The sequence below is a fragment of the Silene latifolia genome, chromosome 11, assembly GCF_048544455.1.
Source record: "Silene latifolia isolate original U9 population chromosome 11, ASM4854445v1, whole genome shotgun sequence".
NCBI lineage: Eukaryota > Viridiplantae > Streptophyta > Magnoliopsida > Caryophyllales > Caryophyllaceae > Silene > Silene latifolia.
The window spans coordinates 13,661,646-13,688,844 of record NC_133536.1 but is presented as its reverse complement, the minus strand read 5'-3'; the positions used below and the strand labels follow the sequence as shown (position 1 = coordinate 13,688,844).

The 27,199-nt window shown below is 38.0% G+C and overlaps 2 protein-coding genes across 7 annotated transcripts in view; both read left to right on the top strand.

Moving 5' to 3' along the window:
- Positions 1–27,199, top strand: part of LOC141611112 (uncharacterized) — a 137,110-nt gene that overhangs the window by 90,248 nt on the left and 19,663 nt on the right. For all 5 annotated transcript variants that reach the window (XM_074429553.1, XM_074429551.1, XM_074429552.1 and 2 more), the window contains one exon: positions 15,819–15,919. In XM_074429553.1, the coding sequence (XP_074285654.1) occupies positions 15,819–15,919 (101 nt within the window). The remainder of the gene's footprint in view (positions 1–15,818; positions 15,920–27,199) is intronic.
- The window catches only part of LOC141611110 (putative disease resistance protein RGA1), a 135,958-nt gene that overhangs the window by 101,745 nt on the left and 7,014 nt on the right, over positions 1–27,199 (top strand). The window lies entirely within an intron of this gene.

Genomic DNA, 27,199 nt, shown 5'->3' with positions numbered 1-27,199 from the left:
CCGTCTTCAATGAGATTTAGTGTATTAGGAAAGGATAGGAGGAAATTTCTATACAATCACTCATGTTGCAAGTTGTCGTTTGATGGAAATTTAACACGAAGTCGTACCTTGCTTTTAACATTATTGTACGTTTGGTCGGTTGTTGTGCTATAAATGTAAAACGTGTGTTGCCAAATACTCGTAATTGTCGTTTAAGACGGGTCAAATATATATCAAATCACTTCACTTATTACCTAAAAAATGTCAAATCACCTCACTTATTACCTAAGAAATCTGTAATAAAAGATTCAATGAGAAAAATTTGATTCAAAAAAGAAATTGAACTTACTAGTGTTGAGTTCTCCATTATTCGAACTTTCAGTTGTTACTTTTGTAGAATTAATAATTACTTCCTTGTGGATGTAAACGAGCCGATTTGATAATCTAACCGAACTCCAGTCCTACTAGCCTACTTGGTATTGACATTTCAATGACAAAAGTCTTTACCAAGTCAACATATTTTACAAAACGCGTATGTGGTTATGAAATCTTGCCCTCTCTAAGTCTCTATTATTGCTTATCCATTTATTTGAAATCTTGCCCTCTCTATTATTGCTTATCAAATCACTCTACTTATTACCTACCACCATATGGTGAATTTAGAGACACGACCCGAAAACACGACACGAAACCGACACGAAGTTAGCGGGTTAGGGCCAAGACGTTGTGATCCACTTAAGTAATTGGGTTGACACGACCCGACACGATACTTAAATGGGTCGGGTTAGGGTTGATGTCTTTTGACACAAACCCGACACGAAAAACCCATTTATTTAAAATTGTCATAATATATTTGGCTTGAGGCAATGATTCAACAAAACAACTTAAAATTAGCATTTTTATTTATCATTTTTGGGATAATAGGGTTATAAAACGTAGTTTATTGTATTAGTTTATTAGGTTAAACGGGTTAAGTGGGTTAAAAATGACCTGCTTAAAGATAAATGAGTTAAATAGGTGGGTTGGGTTATAGAAAAATTAAATGGGTCGGGATAGGGTTGAAACAAATGACCTGTTTATGTAATTGGGTCGGGATAGGGTTGGGGTACTGGTGACCCGTTTAATATTGACACGAACACGACACGACCCGACCTGTTTGCTAGGTCTAATTATTGGTGATTAGTAAGAAAAAGTTGCTTATCAAATCACTCTACTTATTACCTAACCAATTCATTAATAACTCGACAATTTGGATCGTAGTTTGAACATATCACACATAATTTCTCCTGTTTTATCAATAATTTTACTAATACCATCTTTTAATTAATTTAATTAATAAAAGGTTTTTTTACAATTAGGGTTTAGCTTTTGATATTAATGTAGTGGTTCTTGAAGAGGTGGTTGTGGGGTCGTCGAACTGGCCAGTGGGGTGGTCGGAGGGCACGACGGGTCGTCAAATTCGCGGCAGTGGTGGATCATTAAACATACCGGAGTTTAAAGTTGTATCTCCACCGATTACATTTTGTTGATAATATAACAAAACACAAGCAAAAGTAGAACAACAATTCTTTGTTTTGATTGTAGAGATTTGCAAAATTGACAAACTAACAAGGCTAGCGTCATTCGATTTTCTAACTTTTGGGTTGCGAGAAGGACGAAGGGAGGGTTTGTTTTCTTAACTTTTGGGTTTTTGATTTTCTATCTTGGTGAGGGTGAGAAATAAAGGGGGTAAATTTGGAATAAAAGGTAAAAATATGCGGGATTCAGTAAAATTGTGTACGGGATTTAACACGTCCCATATATATATATATATATATATATATATATATATATATATATATATATATATATATATATATGAGACCATTCTAATTATGTTATAATCTGCTAATTACTAAACATCCGTTCCGAATTCTTCTAATTTAGTAATTTGATAGTCAAATATGTTACTAAGGGCTTGCTTGGGATGAAAGTAATTATTAAGGGAGTAATAAAGCTAAAATGAACTAAAAAATGGAGGGAATGGATGAGGGTTGGAGGTAGAAATGGATAGAAATGGGGAAATATAGTGTAAAATCCCTCCATTAAGGGAGTAATTGTAAGCTAGTAGCTCAACCATATAGACTAGCTTTGCCTAAAAATTTTTAAGCTAGTAGCTTCATGGAACTACTTGCTTAAATGGACCCACAAGTGGAATTTGACGAATAGGAAAATAGTGATTCTATTAATAAAGTTTTTGGAAATTTGGAAATTGAATAAATAAATAGAGGAGTAAATTGTAGCTTGAAATTGTTGTCACTAGCTTACCATTAGAGATGCTTTTATTGGACAAATTGAAGGGTGTCAATTATCATTTTCTCAGAAACTATTTCATTAAGGTATTTTCTATACTGGGCTTCGCTCAGCTGGAAATAAATTCTCTACGAAGTCGACTCCAATCCTAAGGGCATTGACTTGTCAATGACAAAGTCTTTACGAAGTCAACTCTATTTAGTAACCACATGATATCTGCTGTCAGCCCTTCTACTTGCTAGTTTCCTACTTAATAATGGAGTAGAACTTTTAATCTGAAATCTTGCATTTACAAATTACAAACATAACCCAAAAAAAAAACAAAGAGAAACTCAGTGAGATCATTCATTTCCCACAATCATCATGGATCCTGCAACAACTTTAGCTCTAATTCAAACTATACTTACTGCTATCCAAACTTTGCCTCAGTTGAACTCAATGCTCTCCTTTTCTTATTGCAAATCCAAACTTGATGACCTCCAAAACACCGTTGAAACCGTCGGAGCTGTTCTTGATGATGCTGATGCCAAGCAGGACTCTCTTAACTCCCAGGAGAAGAAATACATCCAAGAGCTCAAAGATGCTGTTTACGACGCTGACGATGTGTTAGATGAGTTCCTAACCCTTGCCAAGCAGAAGCAGCTCAACCGCAACAAGGTGATATCCTTTTTTTTCAGGTTTAAGCTTCTTACTCACAGACTTTCAAGTAAAGTCAAAATGGTTAACAACAAGTTGAACACCATTGCCACTAAGAGTACTATGTTTAGTTTTAAGGTTGACTATAAACCTATAAAATTTACAAAGGAGGAGACTTCTTCTTGTTTGTCTGATGTAATCATCGGGAGGGAGGATGATGTGGAGAAGATTGTAGGTGTGTTGTTGGGTTCTCATAATGTTGATCACCCAAATGTTTCTTTGCTTTCCATTGTGGGGATGGGAGGTTTGGGAAAAACCGCTCTTGCCCAACTTGTGTTTAACGATCCTAGGATCACTGAGGCATTCCCACTGAAGAGGTGGACTTGCATCGCTGATCAGGATCAACAACAGTTGGACTTGAAAGGGCATTTAGCGAAGGTAGTGAAAGGATTCTCTGTTACTGATAAAATGTCTTTGGAGGACATACATAATGAAGTTAAGCGGCAACTTGGAGGGAAAAAATACTTGCTCGTGTTAGATGATGTGTGGACTGAAAGTTATCATGAATGGCAGCAGTTCGAAGGGTTTTTTAAGGTTGGCGGAAGGGGGAGTTGGATAATTGTAACTACACGCTCGAAAACAACTGCCCAAATGATTGCAGGTGATCAAATGCATGAGTTACGAGGTTTGTCAGAACCGGAGTCATGGCATTTGTTCGAAAGGATGGCGTTTCAAGGAGTAGAAAGAGATGATGAATTGGTTAAACTTGGCAAAAAGATTGTTAAAAAGTGCACCAATGTCCCCCTGGCTATTAGAGTAGTAGGAAGTCTTCTGCGTGGTCAATCCTTGTCTAAGTGGTTATCATTTCACAACAAAGGCTTAGACTGTCTTAGTGAGAGTAATGATGCCATGATGACCCGCATATTGAAGCTAAGTTACGATCAACTTAACCCTTCCTTGAAAACTTGTTTTGCCTATTGTGCTATCTTTCCCAAGGATTGGAAGATTAGTAAGAAAATGTTGATTCAGCTTTGGATGGCACAAGGCTACATTAACTCGGAGGATTTGGGCGAAGAATACTTTCTTATATTGCTTCATAGATGTTTTTTCCAAGATATAGACGAGGATGAATTTGGGGGGATTAAGTCGTTTAAGATTCATGATCTCTTGCATGATATTGCGGAAAAAGTAGCGAGCGAAGAGATTTTCAGGTTCAGTTTTGATACTTCTAGTGTGGGTAAAAGAGTTCGCCATCTCTCTCTTATGCATAACTCTTACGCACAACATATCTTCAACAATTCTCAAATTCGTACGTGCCTTTTTATTAGGGATTTTGTCCACAATAGTAGAGTGGACCAAGTACTAGCAAGTAAATCAATACGGAAATGGACATGCTTAAGGTCTTTAGATTTGAGTCATTCAGATGCCAAAAGTTTACCAAAATCAATAGGTGACCTGTTGCATCTGAGGAGTTTAGACCTCTCATTTAATAGAAATCTGAAAGTTCTTCCTAAGTCAATAACAAAGCTAGTTAATCTACAAACTTTGGATTTACATTCTTGTAGTAGTTTAAAACAATTGCCAGATGATGTGAGCAAGCTAGTTGATCTAAGCACCTTAGATATAGGTGGTTGTGATGCACTGAGATATGTGCCAATGCCGGCAGGCATAGGTATGTTGACCAATCTGGAAACTCTATGCCAATTTGTGGTTGGTTCTCGACCAAGTTCAGCTTCAAAGCTATGTTTTAATGGGTTGGAAGACCTAAAGCACCTGAACAAATTGAAAGGGGAATTGACGATTGAAATAGCAGTATATAAAAATGCAAAATTTGTGAAGGAAGAACATGGTGGTGGAGGCTACTTAAGGAGTAAGGAACACCTAGAAAAGATTGTTATTTACTTTAGATGCAGCCTTGATGGAAGCAAGGAGTTTGAGCAAGCATTGCTGGAAGAGATGCAGCCTCATCGTGATGTCAAGGCATTGGAGTTGGAGGGGTATCGTGGTGAGACAATACCGAGATGGCCAGGGAGGGGGGATAACTCGGCGTTGTTCGATCTCCCTAATCTTGTCACTTTGCGGATCGTATTTTGCAGGGAGCTTCTCTATCTGCCTTGGCAAATTGGGAAACTGCCCCACCTTAAAACGCTTTATATTTCTTGGTTGTCAAATATGGAATATGTGGTGGACTCAGAAACACTTGTCTCGGATGAAGGATCGTCCTTCTTTCCCAGCCTCGATAACCTAAGTATTCATGAGTTGCCTAAGTTAAAAGGGTGGTGGCGGAGATCAAAATCAGGGTCGCACGTGGTCAACTCTAATGACAGTAGGAGCAGCCGAGAAGCACAAGTAGAGTGGGTATCATCTCCCTGTTTTCCTCTACTAAAGATTCTCAGTATAAGCAATTGTGAAAATATGATGTTTGTCCCTTTATGTCCGCAACTCGAAGAGCTCACAATATATAATTCCAGAGGAGATGTGAGGTGCACACCTCGTCCCTTGTCATATCCCAAATTGAAGACATTGAAAATTAACAACGTGGAGTGGCTGAAATCAATGCCAATTGAGTACACTCAGTTTCTTCCAGAGATGGAAATAGGGTCTGATAGGAGAATGGAGAGGTTGGGAGAAGTAAATGAGTTTCCGACCTATTTATTGTCTTCCGTTCGAACCCTACGCATCAGAGTTTGCCCGGAACTTGTTAGCATAAGAGGATGGTTGGAGAATCTTTCTGCCTTGGAGGAGTTGCGCATAGAACAGTGTCCAAAAGTGGAGTTGGGTGGGATGTCATGGCATAACCTTGCTGGTAGTCTTCAACACTTGTCTTTGAGTGGATTAAAAGAGATGGAGGAATTGCCAGAGGGGTTACAGTACTGCACTTCCCTCCGATCTCTTACCATTTGGGATTGTCCCAAACTGAAATCCATGCCAAAATGGATGCCCAAACTCACCTCTCTCCACAAACTCTATATTGGGAAGTGTTCCGAGAGTCTGTTTAAAAGATGCCAATATTGGTATGGGGAGGACCGGCGCCTCATCCAACACATCTCAGATCTTTACGTGAGCTAGATATTAAGTTGAGAGATATTAGCTGGTAAATACAATGATAGCAGTAGTTGATACTCAGTCACGTAATCCTCTATCATATGATTCATATATTCACATTCTTCTTCATCCTATTTACAGTGTCTGAATCTGGTAAGCTGTTTAATGATGTAAATTTCTATAATAAATATGCCGTTGGCACATTGCTAGAAGACACCGGACCTAAGAAAAAGTTTGTATGGTGTATTGTTTCAAATTCTTTTTATGAGGAAGAGGAGGACGATGTTCCAATTGCGTCTCTGCTGTTTTTCGTTTTGTTGAAAATTGTCTCTGCTGTTTTTTTGGCTAATGTTGAAAATTGTCATCTCTGCTGTTTTAAGGCTAATGTTGGCAAGAAAAGACACAATGGCAGATCTTTGTTTTTCATCTCAAATTCTCGCGGATTGGTGGAGGTTGAACTGTGGTGATTCCAACTTTACGTTACTATGACTAATCTAGGAGTATCTGATGCGACATGAGGCAAGTGTCTGATACAATAATTTTACGAAAGAGCTAATGTTTTTTATAAAACCGTCTTAACACATATTTCTACAACATAGACATTATAGCGATTGACGGATTGATGAAACGATACCTGATAGTGGCTAGCTACCTGAAGTCCTGAATAGAGTAATTACTGAATTGTGGTTTGTGATACAAGTTTAAAGAAGCTGAATTTCCAATGGGACATAATTGGATGTTTTCCTACATACCGTTGAGATCTCTTTGTGGTGATTATGTCAAAAATGGTCGAGATATCTTTGTTTTTCCGTCTTTCCGGCCGAAGTAGTCATGGATTATGATGTTGTACACTTTCACCTTTGCACTTTCACCATTGGTTTCGTTGCGCCGATACCAAGCTACCAAACTGACAATAATTATGTCATTTGCTTCCAATACAGGTCAGTTTGGTTATACTACACGGATTTGGGCCGAATTAATTGAATGACGTCTTTTTTAGAATCCCCCTATTACTAAGAGAATAAAAATTCTCTTAGTTTTTCCTCTAAAATACATTTAAGGTCTTATGACTCGTTTTTAGTCTGGGGATAAAGATGGTCTTATGTTTGTCTCAAATTCCCAGTCCACACTCCACATTAATACTTGTATCAAGAATTGTTTCGACTTTAAAATTCTTTTTTTGTCTTACCTAAAGAGGCTTTGATTTGTTAATATTTGACGATTTATTAGGTTGTTATTCCCATTATTCTCATGCTCCTGGTCAATAGTTATCATTTTTAATTATAGCAAAGTTTACCTAGTAAGACGGTAAGTGCTTATGTGCAAGTTCGAGATTTGTGGTTCAATACTATTATTAAAATGCTTTCTCTCACATTTCAATAGTCTTTATGCCGAATTCAATTGATGACTAGTGAGTGAGACGGAGGAAATAATATACTGTGATTTGTGAACGAATGTTTGATGTCTTACATCTAACTAAGCACATCCCCGACAATGGCGCAATTTTGTTTGATGTAAGGCTATTCCTAACTTTGGCAAGGTTTAGCCGTAAATGTTTACGAGTAATAATTATATGAATATTTAATAATTGTCCGTTTCTATTAACCATTGTCTATTTATTTAGCGATTTTTTTTTTTTACGAGGGAGCTTGCAACCGCTACCTTTGTTACGTAGGGTAAACCCTCGGGTATACCTGATAGCCTGCAAACCACGAAAACCAGGTAAGCCATAAGAGAGTGACATGATCGAGGTTTAAAAAACATAGAACTCAGACCATAAATACCGCATAAAATTGCTATTGAGGAGGCTTAAACTTGAGTCTCCTCAAAATTTCAGCCAAATTTAACTAACAAGTCAACCCTTGTAGGGGATTAATTTTGTAAGTACTCTGTAAAATTTTCAAAATTTAAAGTCCATATTTGGTTGAGGTTGATAAGATTCCATTGACATGGATGCTGGTTTCAGAATACCATGGAATAAATCATCGCTTCACCCTTGCTCATACGACATATCCAAAGGCCGGTACAATTAAAGTTGAAGTAGCAAACAAACATAATCCTCCCTCTCGTTGTTTAGTATGGCTAATTGGAAGTACACATGGGATGTTCCCCTTGCTAATATTCAATGTGATGTGAACGCAATAGAAACTCGGAATTGGCTGGTCACGTTTCAAGCTAAGGAAACAAATCGTCGAGGATTATCTACTGCTGCTAGTTTGTTTTGTATTTTCATATAGGTTGTTATTTTCTTATTTAAGTTACTAGTTGAGATCCCGTGCTAAAGCACGGTATTTGTGAGAGTTTGATATATATAGAGGCTAGAGCTCGTAAAAATTTAAAATATTTACATAAATGAGTACTTATAATAAATGTTGTAATGTACTAATTATAATGTTAGTAGTATTATATAAAAAAAGGGTTATTATTCAAAGGATTTTTAGATTACGTTATTTTTGTGTGAACCTATTTTTATTATGAAAAGTAATGATAGCTGGCGATTATGGAACAACATAATGTAATATAGAGTCACTACTTTGTTATTGCATTGATCAGAAAAATTTATAGATGACTTAATCTTTTAGTTTTAGTTATATGAGGATTATAGGGGATAAGAGGATTGAGTTAGGTACGAAATGTAAAGTTATAGGAGGATTATAGGGGGATAAGAGGATTGAGTTAGGTACGAAATGTATCTAAAGTGCATATTGACCTTATAACGGAACATATATAAACAGTATACGACACATCTAGAAGGATGATTTACAAACAATTAAAAATACTATTTACCCCCATACTCTTTTTTCTTTTATTTTTAATAGGAAAAATTAAAAGTATTGAATTTTTATTTTTAATATGAAAAAGTAAAAGTATTGAATCCTCCGCCAAAAATGGGAATGGGCTAGGTTTATGAACTTATAACTAGTTTTGAAACCCGTGAAAAATCACGGGTCCTATACAAATTTTCTTTTTTTATTAATACTACTTGTATAAAACAGATTTTGTTTTGGAAACATTGCAGACGATAAAATAGGATGGAAATTATGAGATTGAACATAATAACACGGTAATATAAACAATAATAATATGAGATTAGTGGGGAATAGAGGCATTGTATTTATCGTTAAAATGTGGGTCTTTGTAAAAGATACAAAAAAAATCTAATCATGAGTAACTCTTCTTCTCCTCTATTAACAACCTAGTAAATTAATGGGATTTAGGCATTTAGTAGAGAATTTTTTTGAATGTATATGTTGAACGAATGACGTTGCTCATTGCTCTGATGATTCATGATTTATGCTAACTCGTAAATTCAGTAATGATTTGCATTCTCAATTCATCATACTCAAACTAAATAGTCTAATTACATGTATATAGACATAAGTTGTTTATATAGAAATCAATGATTAATACTTATACATGTGTTATGAAACTTCAAGATATTGGTGCTCCGGAGATTGGAGAATTTCTTAACCGCCAATTTACCAAAGGCGGTCAAGTTTTTCTCCTTCAATAGGTAAAAGAAAAATAGCCTAACAAAGTGAATGAAGTAAGACTAATATAGTAATTGAATACATTGAATACGTGTCTCTCCATTTCAAATTTAATTATCATTTGATGGTTTTTTTTTCTCTTGTAAGATTATCCGTCGATGTTGTGTCGATACTATCACTATAACTAAAAGGCCAAGAATAACTAATAGGCTAAAAACCTTAGCATAATTATTGGAACAAAAATAGATAGGCTAATATCAATTAAAATGTCAACGACATAAAAATACATCCTCAATATGGTGATTACTCCATTCAAGAGCTTCAGATTTGATCATCCATATGAACACATCCTCCAATATCAAATATCGTGTTAACTGATATTGAACTAATATCTAAAATAAAAAAAATTGATAATTCTTAAATTGTGTTTTGTACTCACCGATTGTCATGTATTAATAATTAAAACAGGAAAATCTCCCAAAAAACAGAAATTTCAAGAAAAAAATGAGAAACATCATGCTACCTCTTAAAAAATCCACATACTTGTCGATTGTCATTTGCACGTATTGATCTCAAAGTATGTCATGCTCCTGAAAATTCAATCAATTGTACAAATTAGTATTATGCCAAAATTATTTGTACACAAAATACAAAATTGTATAAGATATACCGAGTATATGTAAAATATTATCAAATGAGTTTTGTATTAATAATTAAAATATAAAAATCTCCCAAAAAAAGAAATTCCAAGAAAAAAATGAGAAATACTATGCTACCTCTTAAAAAATCCACATACTTGTCGATTGTCATTTGCACGTGTTGATCTCCAAGTATGTCATGCTCCTGAAAATTCAATCAATTGTACAAATTAGTATTATGCCAAAATCAATTGTAAACGAAATACAAAATTGCATAAGATATACCGAGTATATTTAAAATATTATCAAATAAGTTTGACCAATATAGTAAAATCTTATAATGGAAAAGAGAACATGAGAAAAACGAATGAGCTATAGGCTGATAAAAAATTATAATAAAAATGCATGTCTATTGTTGTGCTCATGGAATAAACATGATCATCTCAAGAAAAAAAAAAGTAGTAATTAAGAAGTCATAATATCATCAAAAGATTTAAGGTAAACTAAAAATATGAATCATTATAAAGAAACTTGAGAAATGAGTTATGGAGAAAGAATATGAAAAGTATGGTTAAATGCTTGTGGTGAATTGAATAAAGTATTGAAGTGGAAGAAGATAAAAAGTTTGTTGTCTTCTTTAATTTTTTTTAATATTGTAATTGTAAGAATAAATATTAAGGGACATAAAAGACAATAATGATGATATGATGAGACTTGTAATATGGCTTCTTGAAATCATGTGGTTATATCAAATGTCATTTAAAAGTGTACTCAATGTTAGCCTTTTTATACTATTTATTATATAGTTTTTAAAGAAATAAATAAATATATACTTTAATTTTATGAGTTGTGCTAATATGAAAAAATTTAACCGATTCACTAACATCTATGTTCTCTTCCAAAAATTTCAATTAAAATGTGAAATATAATTGTAAATTATGAAACTTTTATGTGAATTTTGGTAAATTACATCTTTTTTTGGTTTTTTTTAGCTCATCAAATCTTTAATATATACATTTAGTTTAAGAATATTAATGATGTCTTTTGATTTTCTTTATTTGTATGTTACACAATATGTAATGATATTTTTGTAAGGACTTTTAGTAATCATTCAATTTTTTTTTAAGAATCATATCAAATAACCAATAATCTAATAATAATTAATAAATAATAATTAAACAGTCAATAAAAATTAATGGAAATTAATGGGGTATAAAATATTAAATTCTAATGCCATGTGAAATTAAATTAAATACTTTAATCTAGCCTTTTAACCATATTGTATAGATTTACTTAAGTATTTACAGAATTTGTTTGTAAATTACTTAAATTAAATAAATATTTTCTTTTCCATATATTTTATATTTTTCAAAACCTTATCCTTTACGTGAAATAATTTCATGAACTAAATACGGTATTTGTACCCTTTTAAAATTCTATTATTAGTGTTTAATTTCACTTAAGTATTTACAAAATTTGTTTGTAAATTACTTAAATTAAATAAATATTTTCCTTTTCATATATTTTACATTTTCCTAAGAAAATATTTTATATGATCTTTAATACTTATTTGTCGATTAATTAGTTCTGTAAAACATCTTCTATATACAACAAAGTTATAGTAACAATAATAGTGAGTTAATGCCTTTCAAAAAAAAAAAGTAGTGAATTAGTGACAATACAATTTTTTTTGTTTTCAACTTCATTTATTCTTCTTCGTTCTTAATTTCTTATGTATTCAATTTTTTTTTATTTCGAATACATATAATAGTACTCCATATGAAATATCTTGAAATTATTTTTTTTTTTGAGGGAAAAATATCTTGAAATTATTAGCTTATAGTTAATGCGTATTTTTTTATTGTAGTTTTTTTTGAGTTAGTTAAATTTAAATCTAATGGAATATGGATGGATTTTTAAAGTAAATAAGTGAATTAAATTAATGCAATATAATAATAAATTGGATAATCCACCTCATATTAGTTTGCCAAGTCACATGTTATTGTATACGTGGCTTTTTTTTTTCATCCAATGTGGCATTGTCTATGTGGCATTTTTAGGCTAGCCTTTTAATAGTATTTATAGATCTAGAATCTGATGATCGAGTCGATTCCACGATTATAAGTTCATTCCATACCGGACCAGAATAGGGTTCGCTCCATATACTTTATTAAGAACTACCCATATTAATAAGGATGAGATAACTTAAAAAAAAAAAAAAAAGACAATTTATTTAAAAAAAAATGCAAATAAAATTGAAACCATGCAAATTTATTTATACAGTATGGGTGCATCTTGTATGTCAATGATTAAAAGATTAATATATTTCAGTCAATATATTTCGTAGTATATAAGTATATAATCTCGTAGGAAGATTTGGTAGTGTATAATATCGGCCCCACTTTCTTTTGTACTATATCAATTGCGTTGAATTCGGAAAGAATAATTTAATTTGACTTTATAATTTATTGAGATATTTTATTATATGACAAATTTGTTAGTAAATCAATCATCAATTATTATAATTTTAGCATGGGCCCACCACTATTGTCAATCATTTGGGCGGGAAAATATTGATTAGTTCTTGTTCTTTTAGTTTAGTGGGGATTATCTTATTTCACAAGAATAAGATCTTTTATTTCCTTATTTAAGTTTTATCTTATTTCACAAGAATATATCTTATTTCACAAGAATAAGATCTTTTATTTCCTTATTTAAGTTTTATCTTATTTCACAAGAATAAGATCTTATAGAAGATCAATTATTGTAACCTAGGAATCCTCTATTTAGCCTATATAAGGCGAGATATAGCTGTTGTATTTTTCAGACTTTGATAAAGAAAAACTCAGAAAACCCAATCCAGTTTTGATCACCAATCCTTGATTTGAGAATGTACTTCAAATCTCGTCTTAAAGCTAAATAGGTCTTTAGCCTTAGACACCATTAGGGGTTGTTTGGTTCACCCAATATAGGTATGAGGTATGGGTTTGGAATGAACCAAACCCATACCATGTGTTTGGTTGACAAAATTGAAGGTTTGATACTCATACGGGCCATACCTCAAACCCATGAGGTATGGGTTTCTCATACCCAGGGAGGGGGTGGGTATGAGATTCATACCCATGGTATCAAATTACAAATATTAAAAAGTGATAAAAAAAATTGTAAAAAAATCATTTTATATATTTATTTGATTAAATTTTCTCTACATGATTTAATAGTATAAAAATTATTATTAAAAATATTGTATTTTGAAGAGTTTTTAGCTTTGATTAATTTCTAACCCCATACCCCCAAAATTGAACCAAACACAAGGTATGAGGTATCAAGTTCCAACCCGATACCACCCAGGTATAATTCCCGATTCCAAACCCATACCCACGCGTGAACCAATCACACCCTTAGTTCTAAATATCCTTTAATTCTGTTATTTTCATTCTGTTTTGCTGCTGCGTTTATTAATTAAAAACCCAAAAACAAATCGTTCATTTGCTTCCGCATTTTTACATCATAATGGCAAGGGGTATGATATCATAAGGGAAATGGGAGAATATTAATTACTTGCAGTAATTGAATTATAGTGAGATGATTCAAGAGTTCAAATGAATAAGATAATCCATGTGAGAAAGATGTGAAGTTGTAAGGAGTTATATGATTTGATTATAGACTAGTTAAACAAGTAGAGAGGTATATAAGATGATTTCTAAAATAAAAACAAAAAATAACTGGCAAATTTTGAAGAAATTTGCTACCATAGTCACATGTTACAAAATACAGCTACAGAATATTTGAAGAGATTTGGTCTTGCTTAAGCCTTAAGACCGTCTTAATTTAAGACCTCTCACAATCTTTTTATATTTTAACCTCTATTTTAATTGTGTGTGAAAAGTGTCTTTAAGTTAAGTTTTGGATTCACAAAATGAAGGAGTACGACCAAACTGAAAGTTAGCAACATGAACAAAGATGGGCGTAGCCGATAGGCAGGCAAGCTTGAAATAAACAGAGGCATCATTACATATTTCAAAATTTGTGAAAGGTATATGAATTTAAATAAATGAGTATTAACACAATAGGCTAATATAAGTTTCTGCATGATTTACCAATTTACCTTGAATAAATTCTACATATTTTGGTCATGGAAGTTGTGGTAGAAGTTTGCACCCTGCACAAGTATTCTCTGCTACATCAAAGTTGCTGTCAAAAAAAAAAAAAAAATCAAAAGCTTTGGTTCATAGCTTGAGAATTGAGATACATCAGGACATACCGCATACTTATCCATATATTTACATATGTTAAGCTAATGCTACCGGTTACAAGTACTACATGGTGAGATATACGATGGTGAAATTGAGTATGTCTCGTCTCTCGATGTACGTAGTCAATCTAGTCTCCGGAAAACCTTATCAATGACTTCTTTCAAATTCGAGCAGCCGACTATCTGAATTTCAGAGCTGATGGCTTCTAGTGCGTTTCCAGCCGAAGCGGGAACAACACACTTCTTATATCCAAGTTTCACTAATGTAGTAACTCTCTTTTCTATCCTCGAAACCTGCAATTAAGTGATGATTTACAACCAAATACGTCTTCAACAACAAAAATTACGAGACAGGAGGAATCAACTCCATTATTTACGGAAATGCCAGTGACCTCCAAAATAGTGTGACATTGGCGCGAGTAGCTTTTCTTAATGTAGAAAAGATGTGAAACTGTAAGGAGTTAATACGATTTGATTAGACTACTTAAACAAGTAGAGGGGTATATAAGATAATTTCTAAAATGGAGGGGTATATCGTAGAAAAACGAAAAAAACTGGCAGTTTTGAAGAAATTTGCTACCATAGTCGATAACTTGTATTATATACACTGTACATATACAGCTACAAATATTTGAAGAGATTTGGTCTTGCTTAAGCCTCAAGACCGTGTTAATTTAAGATCTCTCACAATCTTTTTATATTTTAACCTCTATTTTAATCGTGTGTGAAAGCTGTCTTAAGTTAAGTTTTGGGTTCACAAAATGAAGGAGTACGACCAAACTGAAAGTTAGCAACATGAACAAAGATGGGCGATAGCCGATAGGCAGGCAAGCTTGAAATAAACAGAGGCATCGTTACATATTTAAAAATTTGTGAAAGGTATATGAATTTAAATAAATGAGTATTAACACAATAGGCTAATATAAGTTTGTGCATGATTTACCAATTTACCTTGAATAAATTCTACTATTGCAACAAGGTAAGCTGGGGGGGGGGGGAATTCGGAAATTTGAACTAAATGTTTTATAGAATGGAGAAATCAGTTCAAAATGGGGATTTGTATATTGATATAAATAATGACTTTTTTTTTTTTAATGTTGGACTATCTATAGGAGGGACGAATATCATACAGGGTGGTATTGCGCAAGACCTTTGTTGTGATGGCAGAAAGCGATTATCTTATCGGCCTATTAATGTTGAAACTGGTGTCGTTCAGCAGGTAACTTTATCCTTCTTGTAGAATTGACTGCTTTTTTTTTTTTTGTAGGATTCGAGTTTCTGTCAAAGTCAGTTAGTTAGTTGCGTATAATTGGGGTACAAGCTGATCTTTGTTTTTGTCACTGAATCTGTGATAGGCAAATGGTTTGGCTAGAATCAAGATAGGGGGAACTGATATCATTGCAAGTCTCTTTGTTATAGTTGAATAAACAGAAGTTCTTTAATTTTTATCCCCTTTGTTAATGTATTTATCGCGAAATGCAGGCTGAACTTGGTAGACCTAGTTCTTCTCGACCTGATCATGGAAAGGTTTCAATACACGTTGATTGCAGTGCAAGTGTGCAACTGCTGCACCGATGTATCAGGTGTGTAGTATTAACCATATTTCCTGTAATAAGGAAATATCCAAGTAAATCTTTGTATATTGTCAATATAGCATCCCATATCTTTTGTCAAACAACCCGACCCTCATTCCTCCTGTCAAACCGCCCATTACTCAAGTTTACACTCGCCGCTCTCAACCCTCACCCGATGTTACTTCAACCCAGGAGCAACACCCTCCTAACCCCCCTTCCTCTTCCGCTGCACCCCTCCAACCCAACCCCAAGCCACGTAAAAATACAATCCCACCACCAACTAAGACAATTGTCACTCGTCTCGCTAATGGGATCAGAAAACCGAACCCGAACTATAGCAATCATCACGCTCAAGCTTCCTCACCCCCCTTAACACGTGAAGACCATCTACCTATCCAAGACCACTCTGATTATCGTGCTATTGTTGGCAGTCTCCAATACCTATCTCTTACCAGACCCGACATTGCCTTTGCTATTAACCGCCTAGCTCAATTTTTGCATCATCCCACCGCCACTCACTGGACTGCTCTCAAACGTCTCCTGCGTTATTTGCAAGGGACTCAAACCATTGGTCTTCAGTTATACAAAGTTTCCCCTCCTCGCCTTCATGCCTTTTGTGATGCAGACCATGCCGGCGACAAAGACACCTATGTTTCCACCACCGGCTATATCATCTACCTCGGACGGAATCCTATCTCCTGGTCATCCAAGAAGCAACGTGGCCTTGCTCTCTCCACTACTGAAGCTGAATTTCGCGCCGTTGCATCCGTCACAACCGAGACACTTTGGCTCCGTAACCTTCTCCACGAGCTACATATCTCCGTCACCAACCCTCCAGCGATCTTCTGTGACAATATCTCCGCTACTCTCTATGCCAGAAACCCGGTCTTTCATTCCCGCATGAAGCACATGCTCTATCCTTTCACTTCGTCAAACAGCAGCTGCTCCATGGTCACATTCGAATTCAACATGTTGCGAGCAAAGATCAGTTGGCAGATATTCTCACCAAACCACTTCACAAGACCCTCTACCTTGACCTTCGTTCCAAGATTGGCCTTACCCCTCGGACGTCCATCTTGCGGGGGCGTATTAACCATATTTCCTGTAATAAGGAAATATCCAAGTAAATCTTTGTATATTGTCAATATAGCATCCCATATCTTTTGTAATTATTGTTATTACCTTATTTGCACACATTGTAACCTATATATACCCATGTATCATCAGCTTTGTGAATACAACTTATTATTCCCATAAATCATAAAGTCTTACATGTAGTTTATTTATAGTTCTGTTTTAGATGAATATTTGTTATCTTAACTCACGTAGTTCATGCTGTTTTCCCTGACCTGTTGAAGTCTGAACTCAAAAATGTGTATATTCTTTAGCATTTACATGGTTTTTTGTTTATTCTGATTAATCAATTGAACACTTCCAATTTCATGATGATTTGGTCAAACTCTCGAGTGTGATCCACTTCTTACTTGTGCCCTTGTTTTAGTCTCCCCTTAATTCGATTCCTTCTTTGGATGACTTTCTTAAATTGTCACACATCAGTTACTGAGTCTTGGCACATATCACAGGGCTCATTTCATTATTTGGTGAAGAATTGTCGTCAGAAATGGCACTGGCTCTACAACGAGGTCTACTAAGAAGTAAAAGCGGAGCTGGTAGGAAATTTGTTCAACAGATATTTGTTATAGCATCAATACAGTAATGGTTTATTAAGGATATTGCAACAAATAAATTCATTATTTAAAATTAAGGTCAAAACCAAAATGCAAATATTGTGTAAAGTTCTTGAAAATTGCTGTGGCTGCATTTTGAGGTGATAATAGCCACGTTTAGCGAGATTAGGCCGTAAGAGCTGATAGTGTGTGACCGTGACTGAAACCTAGAATTTAATTTTATGGCAATGATTCCGACTTGTTTTTTTCAGGCCTAGAATTGATTTTTCATCTCTATGTATTGTGGAGGGAAATACCTGTTGGGATTTATATATAGACTGCCTTGTGGCCAGTTCTGATGGGAATTTGCTGGATGCCTTAGGTGCAGGTATCACGGTATTACTCGCTTATCTACTGATGCATTTGATTCTGCCACCACCTGTCAGATTTTGGCATTTAATCTGCTCGTACTTTACCTCTTATAATTTGAGACAAAGCTTTTTATTAATTTCGCCATGTTGTAGGGGTTTGGTATTAAAGGGTTAAATGCTATAAAAGAGAATTTGCTTTGTTTCTCAAACTGTTATCCTCATATCCCTCTCCTAGAGTGATGTACCGTTAATTTGCTTCAAGTTGATAACTAATTTTTCATGTCGGTTTGGTTTTCGTCGTTCAAAGACATCATCTTCTCACTTTTTAGATGCATGGTACTCGAAGTATTATACAATGTATCGAACCAATTGCAGTTGTCTCTGTGATACTACTATTGTTGCGTTTATTTAGGTGTTAAAGCTTAATGGAGCATCTGCTAAAAGGACTGAATTTCTGTGTTCCTGCAGGCTGCTTGTTCAGGTCATTGCTGTTGACGGCCTGACGCTAGTTCTTCAAGTGATCAGCTCATTAGCCAGAAATTTATGTCAGCGACGAAGAATTTCTACAGTTTAACACTTCGGCAGTTCCTATCATAATTACATGGCAAAGGTCTCAAATTTTCCTTTTTATCATCTAGTATAAAGATTACCCCCTCTATCGTATTTATATTGTTGCTATTTGACTTTGGTGATCAAATAATATGAACTTTGTCAGCTATTATATCGCTGTTCATCAAAGGCATTCTGAAAGAATCATATCAGCTCAATATTTGTCGTTTATATCACTGTCGGTCAATTGGTTGAGGACCAAAGTCAAATGAAAACAATATAAACTTGAAGGATTTGAATAGACTCATTATTTCTCATTTGGCTCCTACACTATTTGAATGCCAATTTTGATGCTTGTTTAGGTGGGAAAACATTATATAGTAGATGCAACTGCGGAGGAAGAATCCCAAATGAGTTCAGCTATTTCCATCTCTGTAAACCGTCAAGGTCATATTTGTGGCCTAACCAAACGTGGCGGGGTTGGTCTGGATCCAAGCATGATCCATGACAATGATCTCTGAAGCTAAACATGTGAGTGAGCAGTTTCTGAACAAGTTAGATTCTGAGATAGCTGCTGCAGGAGGAATCATGAAATGGAGTTAACCTTTATACCTAGAGTTTTTATTTCTACTCTCTAATGACGATTTAGGCGTAGTTAGTCTGTATCTTTTGAAAAGCTAGTCAAGTAGAAATATTTCTAGAGGCATGTACATTATAAAATGCTTGTTTCCGTTGAGAAATTAAAGGTATTACTATGAATTTCCCGGGCATAAAACTGTAAGGGATATTCAATACGTTATATTGGTTCCCCTATGAGAGCGATTGAATCTTTTTCTTGTACTATGGCGTATTTTGTTCTTTATTCACCGGTGTCCCGAGATTAAATAGTCTCGACCTATGACTGTCGTTCTTTCGGTCGATAGTCCACCTGTAGCGAAAGAGAGGGTTATATATAGAGCTGCTACAAAGCCTACAATTGCTTCAGTGGGAGCTACCCCGCTTGACAGCGAGATCAATTTTGCATTAAATTGATCGTATTTATGAGATTTTCGTTTTGGTCAAAAAATCATTGCTTTCCAAATTAGTGGCCGAAACTCGAGGGTTGTGGACTTGTGGTCACTCAAAACTTTAATTTTTTTTTAAGAGGAGGGTACACGAAAACAAAAATCTATGGTAAACTTGTGACCTTCTAGATGTTGTAGGGCAAATTGCCCATTAGAAGCATTCTTAATACACAAACGTCCCCGTTAATTGTTATTTTTTGGTTTTGACACAAAGACCAAGAAAACAAGAGGGGGACAATTACTAAATAACAAGTGAAACAAATTGAATATGAATGATCAAATTGTTTAATAAGTACATTCTTAAAATAGAAAGAATAACAATTAACTGAGACACCAAAAATGAAATATGACAAAAAAAGACCGGAACCGAGGGAGTATAAGAGCAACTCCAATGACAAGCTACAAGATCTTGAAGCTTGTCTTACCTCATATTTTTTTCTAAGCAATAAAACTTTCAAACTACAATACTCTTCAATGGTAAGCTATAATAGATGTAGCTTAAAATGTCCCACTAACAAATAAATATTATAATATAAATCATTTTATTGTTTTTTAATTATTTATTTTATTATTTTAAAGGCCAAGCTACACCCGGTCGTAAGCAGGACGCATTTTTTTGTACTCCAGTGGTAAGCATACCGCTTGACAATTTATAGTATTTGCAAGCAGATCCTTAAATCAAACCAATGGAGTTGCTCTAAGGTCCATATAACACGATGTTTTATACTTATGTTAGAGGTCTATATGTAAAAGTTTGGAGTACCAAAAAACCATAATCTTAATTTATTACTTAAAAATATAACAGATAAACAAATGAACGACGGATAAAGTAATTTTAGCACTTGAATATAATATGTGGAAGTTATTACTGAGGTAATTTTACTTATTGCAGATTTGCAGTAATTTACAAAAACAAATTGATAAAGGACGAGTCAATCCAGATTCAGATCAAATCAAGATTTAACCCCAGATTTTAATTACTGAGGTAATTCTTTTACCCATCTTTAATTTTATTGTTTCGCACTCGCGGTTGGCATTTCTCTTACACTTTTGACTATTTTACCCCTCTCGTCTCCTTTTACGGTTGTAGGCTTTTCGCTAATTTCTGTGATCGTAGTACTGCTGCACTGCTGTAGATATGATTTTAGAGTTTTGATTTTAAAATAATACAGTACACAAATTCTTGTTTCAGACCGTCACTATCCGTCTTAAGCTTAAGACGGATAGTGACCTCTCACACAAATGCAAGTGGGAGGCAAGTGGGTGGGAAATGGATATACCCACTTGCCTCCCACTTGCATTTGTGTGAGAGGCCACTATCCGTCTTAAGCTTAAGACGGATAGTGACGGTCTTAAGCAAGACGGACTGCAGTACAGTATTGTTTTTCGTAATACGCATAACTTCGAAGAAAGATTATGATCGTAATTATTAAAGATAGATTTCGGAGTGTAAGAATTTGAGAGGACATCTGGATTTTATGAAGCATATAATTGACTAGAAACTCCTTTATTTGCAGACCACTTATCTGACATCTCCGCTGTTAAGCATAATATCGTCATATCTTCAAGTCAATCATCCAAATATTCTGATGGCACAAATCAAGGAGAACAATTCTCATTATGTAAATAACTTAGTCAATACTCGTATTAGTTATTAGTTACCTATATTATCTCCATATATTAAGGAACAAATCAATCATATCTTTTGTATAGCTCAACCTACTGCATATATATATATCATACAATGTAACAGTGAATCATTATCAATATACAAAACCTACTTCTATATCTTTCATGGTATCAGAGCCAATGTGACGGGCAAATCCTGGCAACCTCAACCCCTCAAAAACTCGAAGTGGAAACCCAGCACACGGTACGGGGGAGCCGGTGCACAACTAACCACACTTCAAGCCCGACGGGCATTTGAGTGAGGGAGCGTAATAGGAAAATTTATAACGGAAAATTCACGTGGTACTCTTAAAATTTACAACTTTGTACATGGTACCCAATATTTTAAGTTTGTGTACATAATACCCCATGTTTGATTTTTATGCACAACATGCCCTTTTTGTCACTGTTCCGGGTGTAAATCCAGAGCAGATGTTTGATACCACTCGTAGCTAGTAGAATGATGTCCTTGCTAGAATCCTTCCTGCGGTCTCCTGAAACGATGAACAAAATGAGGGCTCGGCTTTGGCCGAGCGTACTCACTCCGACGCTCAAGTCAGTAAACTTAGAGAAGTAAGTCGTTGTTACTTGGCTAAGAGTGTATTGTAGAGAAATAAGGAAGATATTACCAGATGAATAGTGGTTATTAGGTCAATTTGTGGATCCTTTCCTCAATGAAGGTTGAGGAGTATTTATAGGCATTCACCTTTTGTCACGTAGTGGCCAAGTGGCCAAGTGGCTATCAGGTGGAAAGACCGTTGTACCCTCGGCCGATGGACCTGTGGCAGGCTCGCCGAGGGTCTTGGATATGAGTACGCGGATCTGTGTCCCGGCTGGCTAGTTGTCTGGCCGAGACCCAGGTGATAGGCCGATGGATTGTATCGGCTAGGCTGTCTAATTCGTTGACTTTGCTATGGATACCCTTGACCTTGCTCAATATGTTGACTTGGTCAGCGGTGCAGAATATGCCCCATCAATTTGCCCCCAGCGTAGTCTATGCCGTGGCATGGGCTCCGATGTATGTTGACGTATATTCGCGCAAGTATTTTGCAAAAATTTTTCGCGTCGGCTTCTTCTCGATGCATCGGCTTGATCATTCGTAGGCCTACTATATCCCCCTCCACATGGATGCGTAAAGGGTATCCGATGTGGGAAAGAATGATGATGCGCGAGACCGGTTTGTGAGTGCCGGTTATTTCTGATTGCCCCCGGCCGGTGCTTCATGGCTTGGTCGATCATGTGGCCGGCGGAGAGCGGGTGCTTAGGAATTTGTTGAGGGAGATGAACAGGCGGAGGGATGTGAATGGGCGTGTTGAATACGCTTGGTAATCGTAGTATTGATTGACATTCTTTGTTGCAACGATTGACATTCCATGGTTGCATGTCCGACACGTGTTTGCTTGCGATTGGTTGACGCTTCATGGGTCGTGCCCTGATTGGTCCTTCTTCATGGGCTTTTTCCTATAAATAGGCGATTATTCCGTGATTTTGGCCATTACTTTCATTTCTCAAATTTTCGAAAATTTTCTCCCAAAATCTTCATCTTTCTAAACTTTCAAGGGCTTTCTATTCTTCAAATCTTCGGTCTTCGATCCGGCGAGTGTATTTCTTCAAGGTAATCAAACAACTTTTCTTTTATTTCGTTGGTAATTCGTTGTGAACATGTCTTCTCATTTGATCTTGGACCTAGCATACTGCGTCGGGGGCCCTAGGTCTCCTTCTCTGAAGTTGATCCTCAAATTCTTGAGGAATGGGAGGACTCTGATTCCTATGGCGATTTTGGTGATGATTTTGGTGATGAAGTGGAAAGGCCTCGTCGTAATGAAGGGAGCGATGCGTTATGGATCACGGCGACGCTGTAAGGTTCGTCTTGACCGTGCTTGGACTCATAAGCTCGATTGTTCAGGCGACAAATTTTTCGAGGGCCATTTTTCTTCGGTAGGGGATACGAAATAGTTATCCCCGAGGAGGGTCGAGCCGTCTGTTGCCCTCCACCGGGCCACACCGGCGTATATATGCACCATCTGGAGTATGGGCTCCGGTTTCGCCGAATGGGTATGTTATGGCCATTATTAGAGCTATGAACGTTGCCGTTGCACAACTGCACCCGTTGGCTATGAGGACCATAATCGGCTTTGTCGCGCTCTGTCTCTTCAAAGGGGAGGCTCCAACGGTCAATTTATTCCGCCGGCTTCACCATCTCAAACCATTTTACGGCGCGTCGGATGGTACGAAGTGTGGAGATGGAGCCGGGTTACGTCTCTGTCAACAAACTTCCTTCTTGTAAGGATCGGCGGGGCGGTGGGTGTACGTTAAGGTGCCGGATGACTATCCGCTGCCCTGCTTCTTCCAGCACCGAGTTAACTTGCGGTGTGAGACTCAGGCGGAGCACGATAGATGGGTTTCCCGGAAGAAGCTCAAAATGGATGCTAGCAGTGTCTACCTCCAATTGAATGAGAGGCTGGCAATGAGGCTCTTTGAGACGGACAAGAGTGGGGTACCGAAAAAATGGATTCCCCCGACGCAGATCATCCTTCAGGATGAGCCGCTCTGCCACGTGGGCCTCATACCGGCCCTAGCACAGGGTGAGTGGGGTCGGTGTGAGGCCCATCGCCGCTCTTAATGCTCTTGCTCCTTGGATTTCGGTTTATTTCCTCCACCTAACTCTTGCTTTGTTTCTTTCGCAGACCACTTTGGAAAAGACTTGTCTGAGGATCTTCTTCGGAGAATGGGACTGCACAAAGATGGGACCGTTGCTAACTTGCATCCGAAAGCTGTAGCCCACGACCGTAGGAAGTCGGCGAATGACCTTATGGAACAACGGCTGAAGAGCTTGAGCGTGGAGGAGGCTCAGGCGAGGGTCGTTAGCGGTGTAGTGCGTCGGACGCGAAAAACACCATTGACCCCGGCTCAATCTCCTATCCCTCCCCCCAAGAAGGTGGAGATTGTTGATATTCCTTCTGAGGGGGACTCTGATGGGGAGGGATCTCCTCTCATCCGTAAGAGGAAGAAAGACCCCTCTGCTGGCGAGGAGTTGCCTCCTCCGGTCAAGAAGGCCAAGCATGGTAACTAACTATCCCGTGACTCAAATTCAGCCGGGCTTTCTGATATGTCGATACAGGTTGATACCGATGTCTTTATTAAATTTTTGCAGACCAACCGCAGTCGGCTCTTGGTCTCGTTGGGCAGCAGGTAGGGGGGTCCTCTGCGCAGGTCGGTGATCAAGGCGTCACCGTCAACCCTTCATCCCAAAAGGCTTCCTCCTCTCAGCCGCGGGCTGGTGGTCAAATTGTCACCACCGTCCCTTCATCCCAGAGGGCTTCCGTCTCCCAGCTTATAGAGGAAGGCACGAAGTTGATTAGGGAGCTGGCAAGGTGGAACGTGATTACCGGTGCTCGTCTCACGGAGCAAGAGAAGGCCGTGGCTCGAGCTGTTCATGAGCGTAATGCCACTAAGCGGGTGGCTGCGTCGGCGAAGCTGGATCTCCTCAATGAGCGGAAGCTTAGGGAAGATGCTGAGAAGGCGCTTCTGGGTGGAGAAAACTCCGGGAGGACGCTGAAAAGGACGTCTGGCGGAGAGAGCCAAGGCCGAGGCTGCGGCACGCCGAAAGCTGCGAAGTTGTTGGAGAAGTGTAACTTTGTACAGGGGCGTGCTGACCTCTATCTCCAGCAGAGGAACGAATCCGAGGGCTGTTTAAGGCCCGGGCGGGGGTGATTCGGGGCAAAGAGGCCGTCATCAAGCAGAAGGAGGAGGACATTGAGATGCTCCAGACCGTCATGCTCCCCAATCGTGCGCGATTCCGAGATCCATTTTGAAGGAGCCGCCAGGGAAGTGATCGAGGAGCTTTTTCCTCTTGAGGATTCCTTTCCGTGGGACAGATATAACGAGCTGCTTGATGATAAGCTTGCGGCTAAGGAGAAAGCCATGGCGGAGAAGGCCCAGGAGGCGGTGAGGGCGAAAATTGAGGAGGAGGCGGCCGCGGAGAGAGCTGCTCTTGCTGAGAAGGCTAAGGCGGCCAAGGAGGAAGCTGACAGAATGAGGGCGGCTGATGACGCCGAGGCCAGAGCTGAGGCTGCTAAGAAAGCTGCTGGGTTGCCCATTGAAGAAGATGTGGCTACCGCTGCTGATGGTAAGCAGCAACAGGCATAGGGCTGCTCGATGAGAACAAGTTTACAGCAGATCTGCCTCAGCTCCTCACATACTACCAAGTGCTGTTTGATGAGAACAAGTTTACAGCAGATCTGCCTCAGCTCCTCACATACCACCAAGTGCTGCTTGGGAGTCAATTGCTAAACCCTTCTTCCCTGCCATCCTTTGGCGCTTCAAATGATGCTTGTAATTTTTGTTTTTCTTTCCTTGTATTTTGTACAACCTTGGTAGGTCATGTTTCGTCTTACCCCAATGGGGACGGCCGTTGTCTGCATTCTTTCCACCTGTAAGCTGTTATTATTAATAAGAGTTTGTTTCCTTTGCCTTCGGCATGCCGAGGTCTTTTCTCGTCTTTGCCTGAGTTGCCTTCTGACGTCTTTAATTGGGCGTCTCCTTTTGTTTTCGACTTAGCTTGGCCGAGGCGGTTTAGAGCGTTTATCTCAACTTAACGTTTCCAAGGTATTTTGATTTGTTTATCAAATGCGCTGGCCGCGACTGTCGCGGTGTACGCTACGATGGAGATCGCGCGCTCTTGTCGGTACGACAGTAAGAGTCGGCGTCCGGATAGCGTATTACGCGGCGTCTACCACTTTACGTGACTGCCGGAGTGTCTACTATTTGGGGTGATCGCCCAAAGACTACATTTCTTCATGGTGTCCACCGCTTTTCCAATCGATGTATGAGTCGGCGTCGGCTTGATCTTTATAACGATTGCCGCTCTTGTCAATCGGATGTGTGAGCGGCGTCGTCGTTTTTCAACTTAACGCCGCTCTTATCAATCGCAGATATGAGACGGCGTCGGCTTGATCTTTATAACGATCGCGCTCTTGTCCAATCGACAGGTGTGAGCAAAGGCCGTCGTTTTTCACAACGAACGCCGCTCTTATCCAATCGACAAAGTATGAGACGGCGTCGGCTTCAGTCTTTATAACGACACGCCGCTCTTGTCCAATCGACGAGTGTGAGCGGCGTCGTCGTTTTCACAACGAACGCCGCTCTTATCCAATCGACAGTATGAGGCGGCGTCGGCTTGAGTCTTTATAACGACGCGCTCTTGTCCAATCGACAGTGGAGTAAAAGGCGTCGTCGTTTTCACAACGAACGCCGCTCTTATCCAATCGACAGTATGAGACGGCGTCGGCTTGGTCTTTATAACGCTGCCGCTCTTGTCAATCGCAAAGTGTGAGCAGGCGTCGTCGTTTTTCAACGAACGCCGCTCTTATCCAATCGACAGTATGAGACGGCGTCGGCTTCATTCTTTATAACGACTGCCGCTCTTGTCCAATCAAACAGTGTGAGCGGGCGTCGTTTTCACAACGAACGCGCTCTTATCCAATCGGCGGTATGAGACGGCGTCGGCTTCGGTCTTTATAACGATGCCGCTCTTGTCAATCGACGAGTGTGAGCGGGCGTCGTCGTTTTTTCACAACGAACGCCGCTCTTATCCAATCGACAAGTATGAGACGGCGTCGGCTTGGTCTTTATAACGACTGCCGCTCTTGTCCAATCGACAGTGTGAGCAGGCGTCGTCGTTTTCACAACGAACGCCGCTCTTATCCAATCGACAGTATGAGACGGCGTCGGCTTCTTGATGGCGCCTAGCCTGAAAATTGAACATTTTGATGAAACACTTGGTCCCTTTTACATTCGATATTAACATGCGTCGGGGTGCCCACAGCTGTTTTGGGCACCTCCGGCGCTAAACAAGGTCTATTAGTTTCCTAATGCCTTATTAGAGGGATTGCATGCTCTTCCCACGTCAGCCGTCGGTTGCATCCATAAGGTCGCCCTTTGGTTGTGAGGATGAGCCTTTCCTTTCTC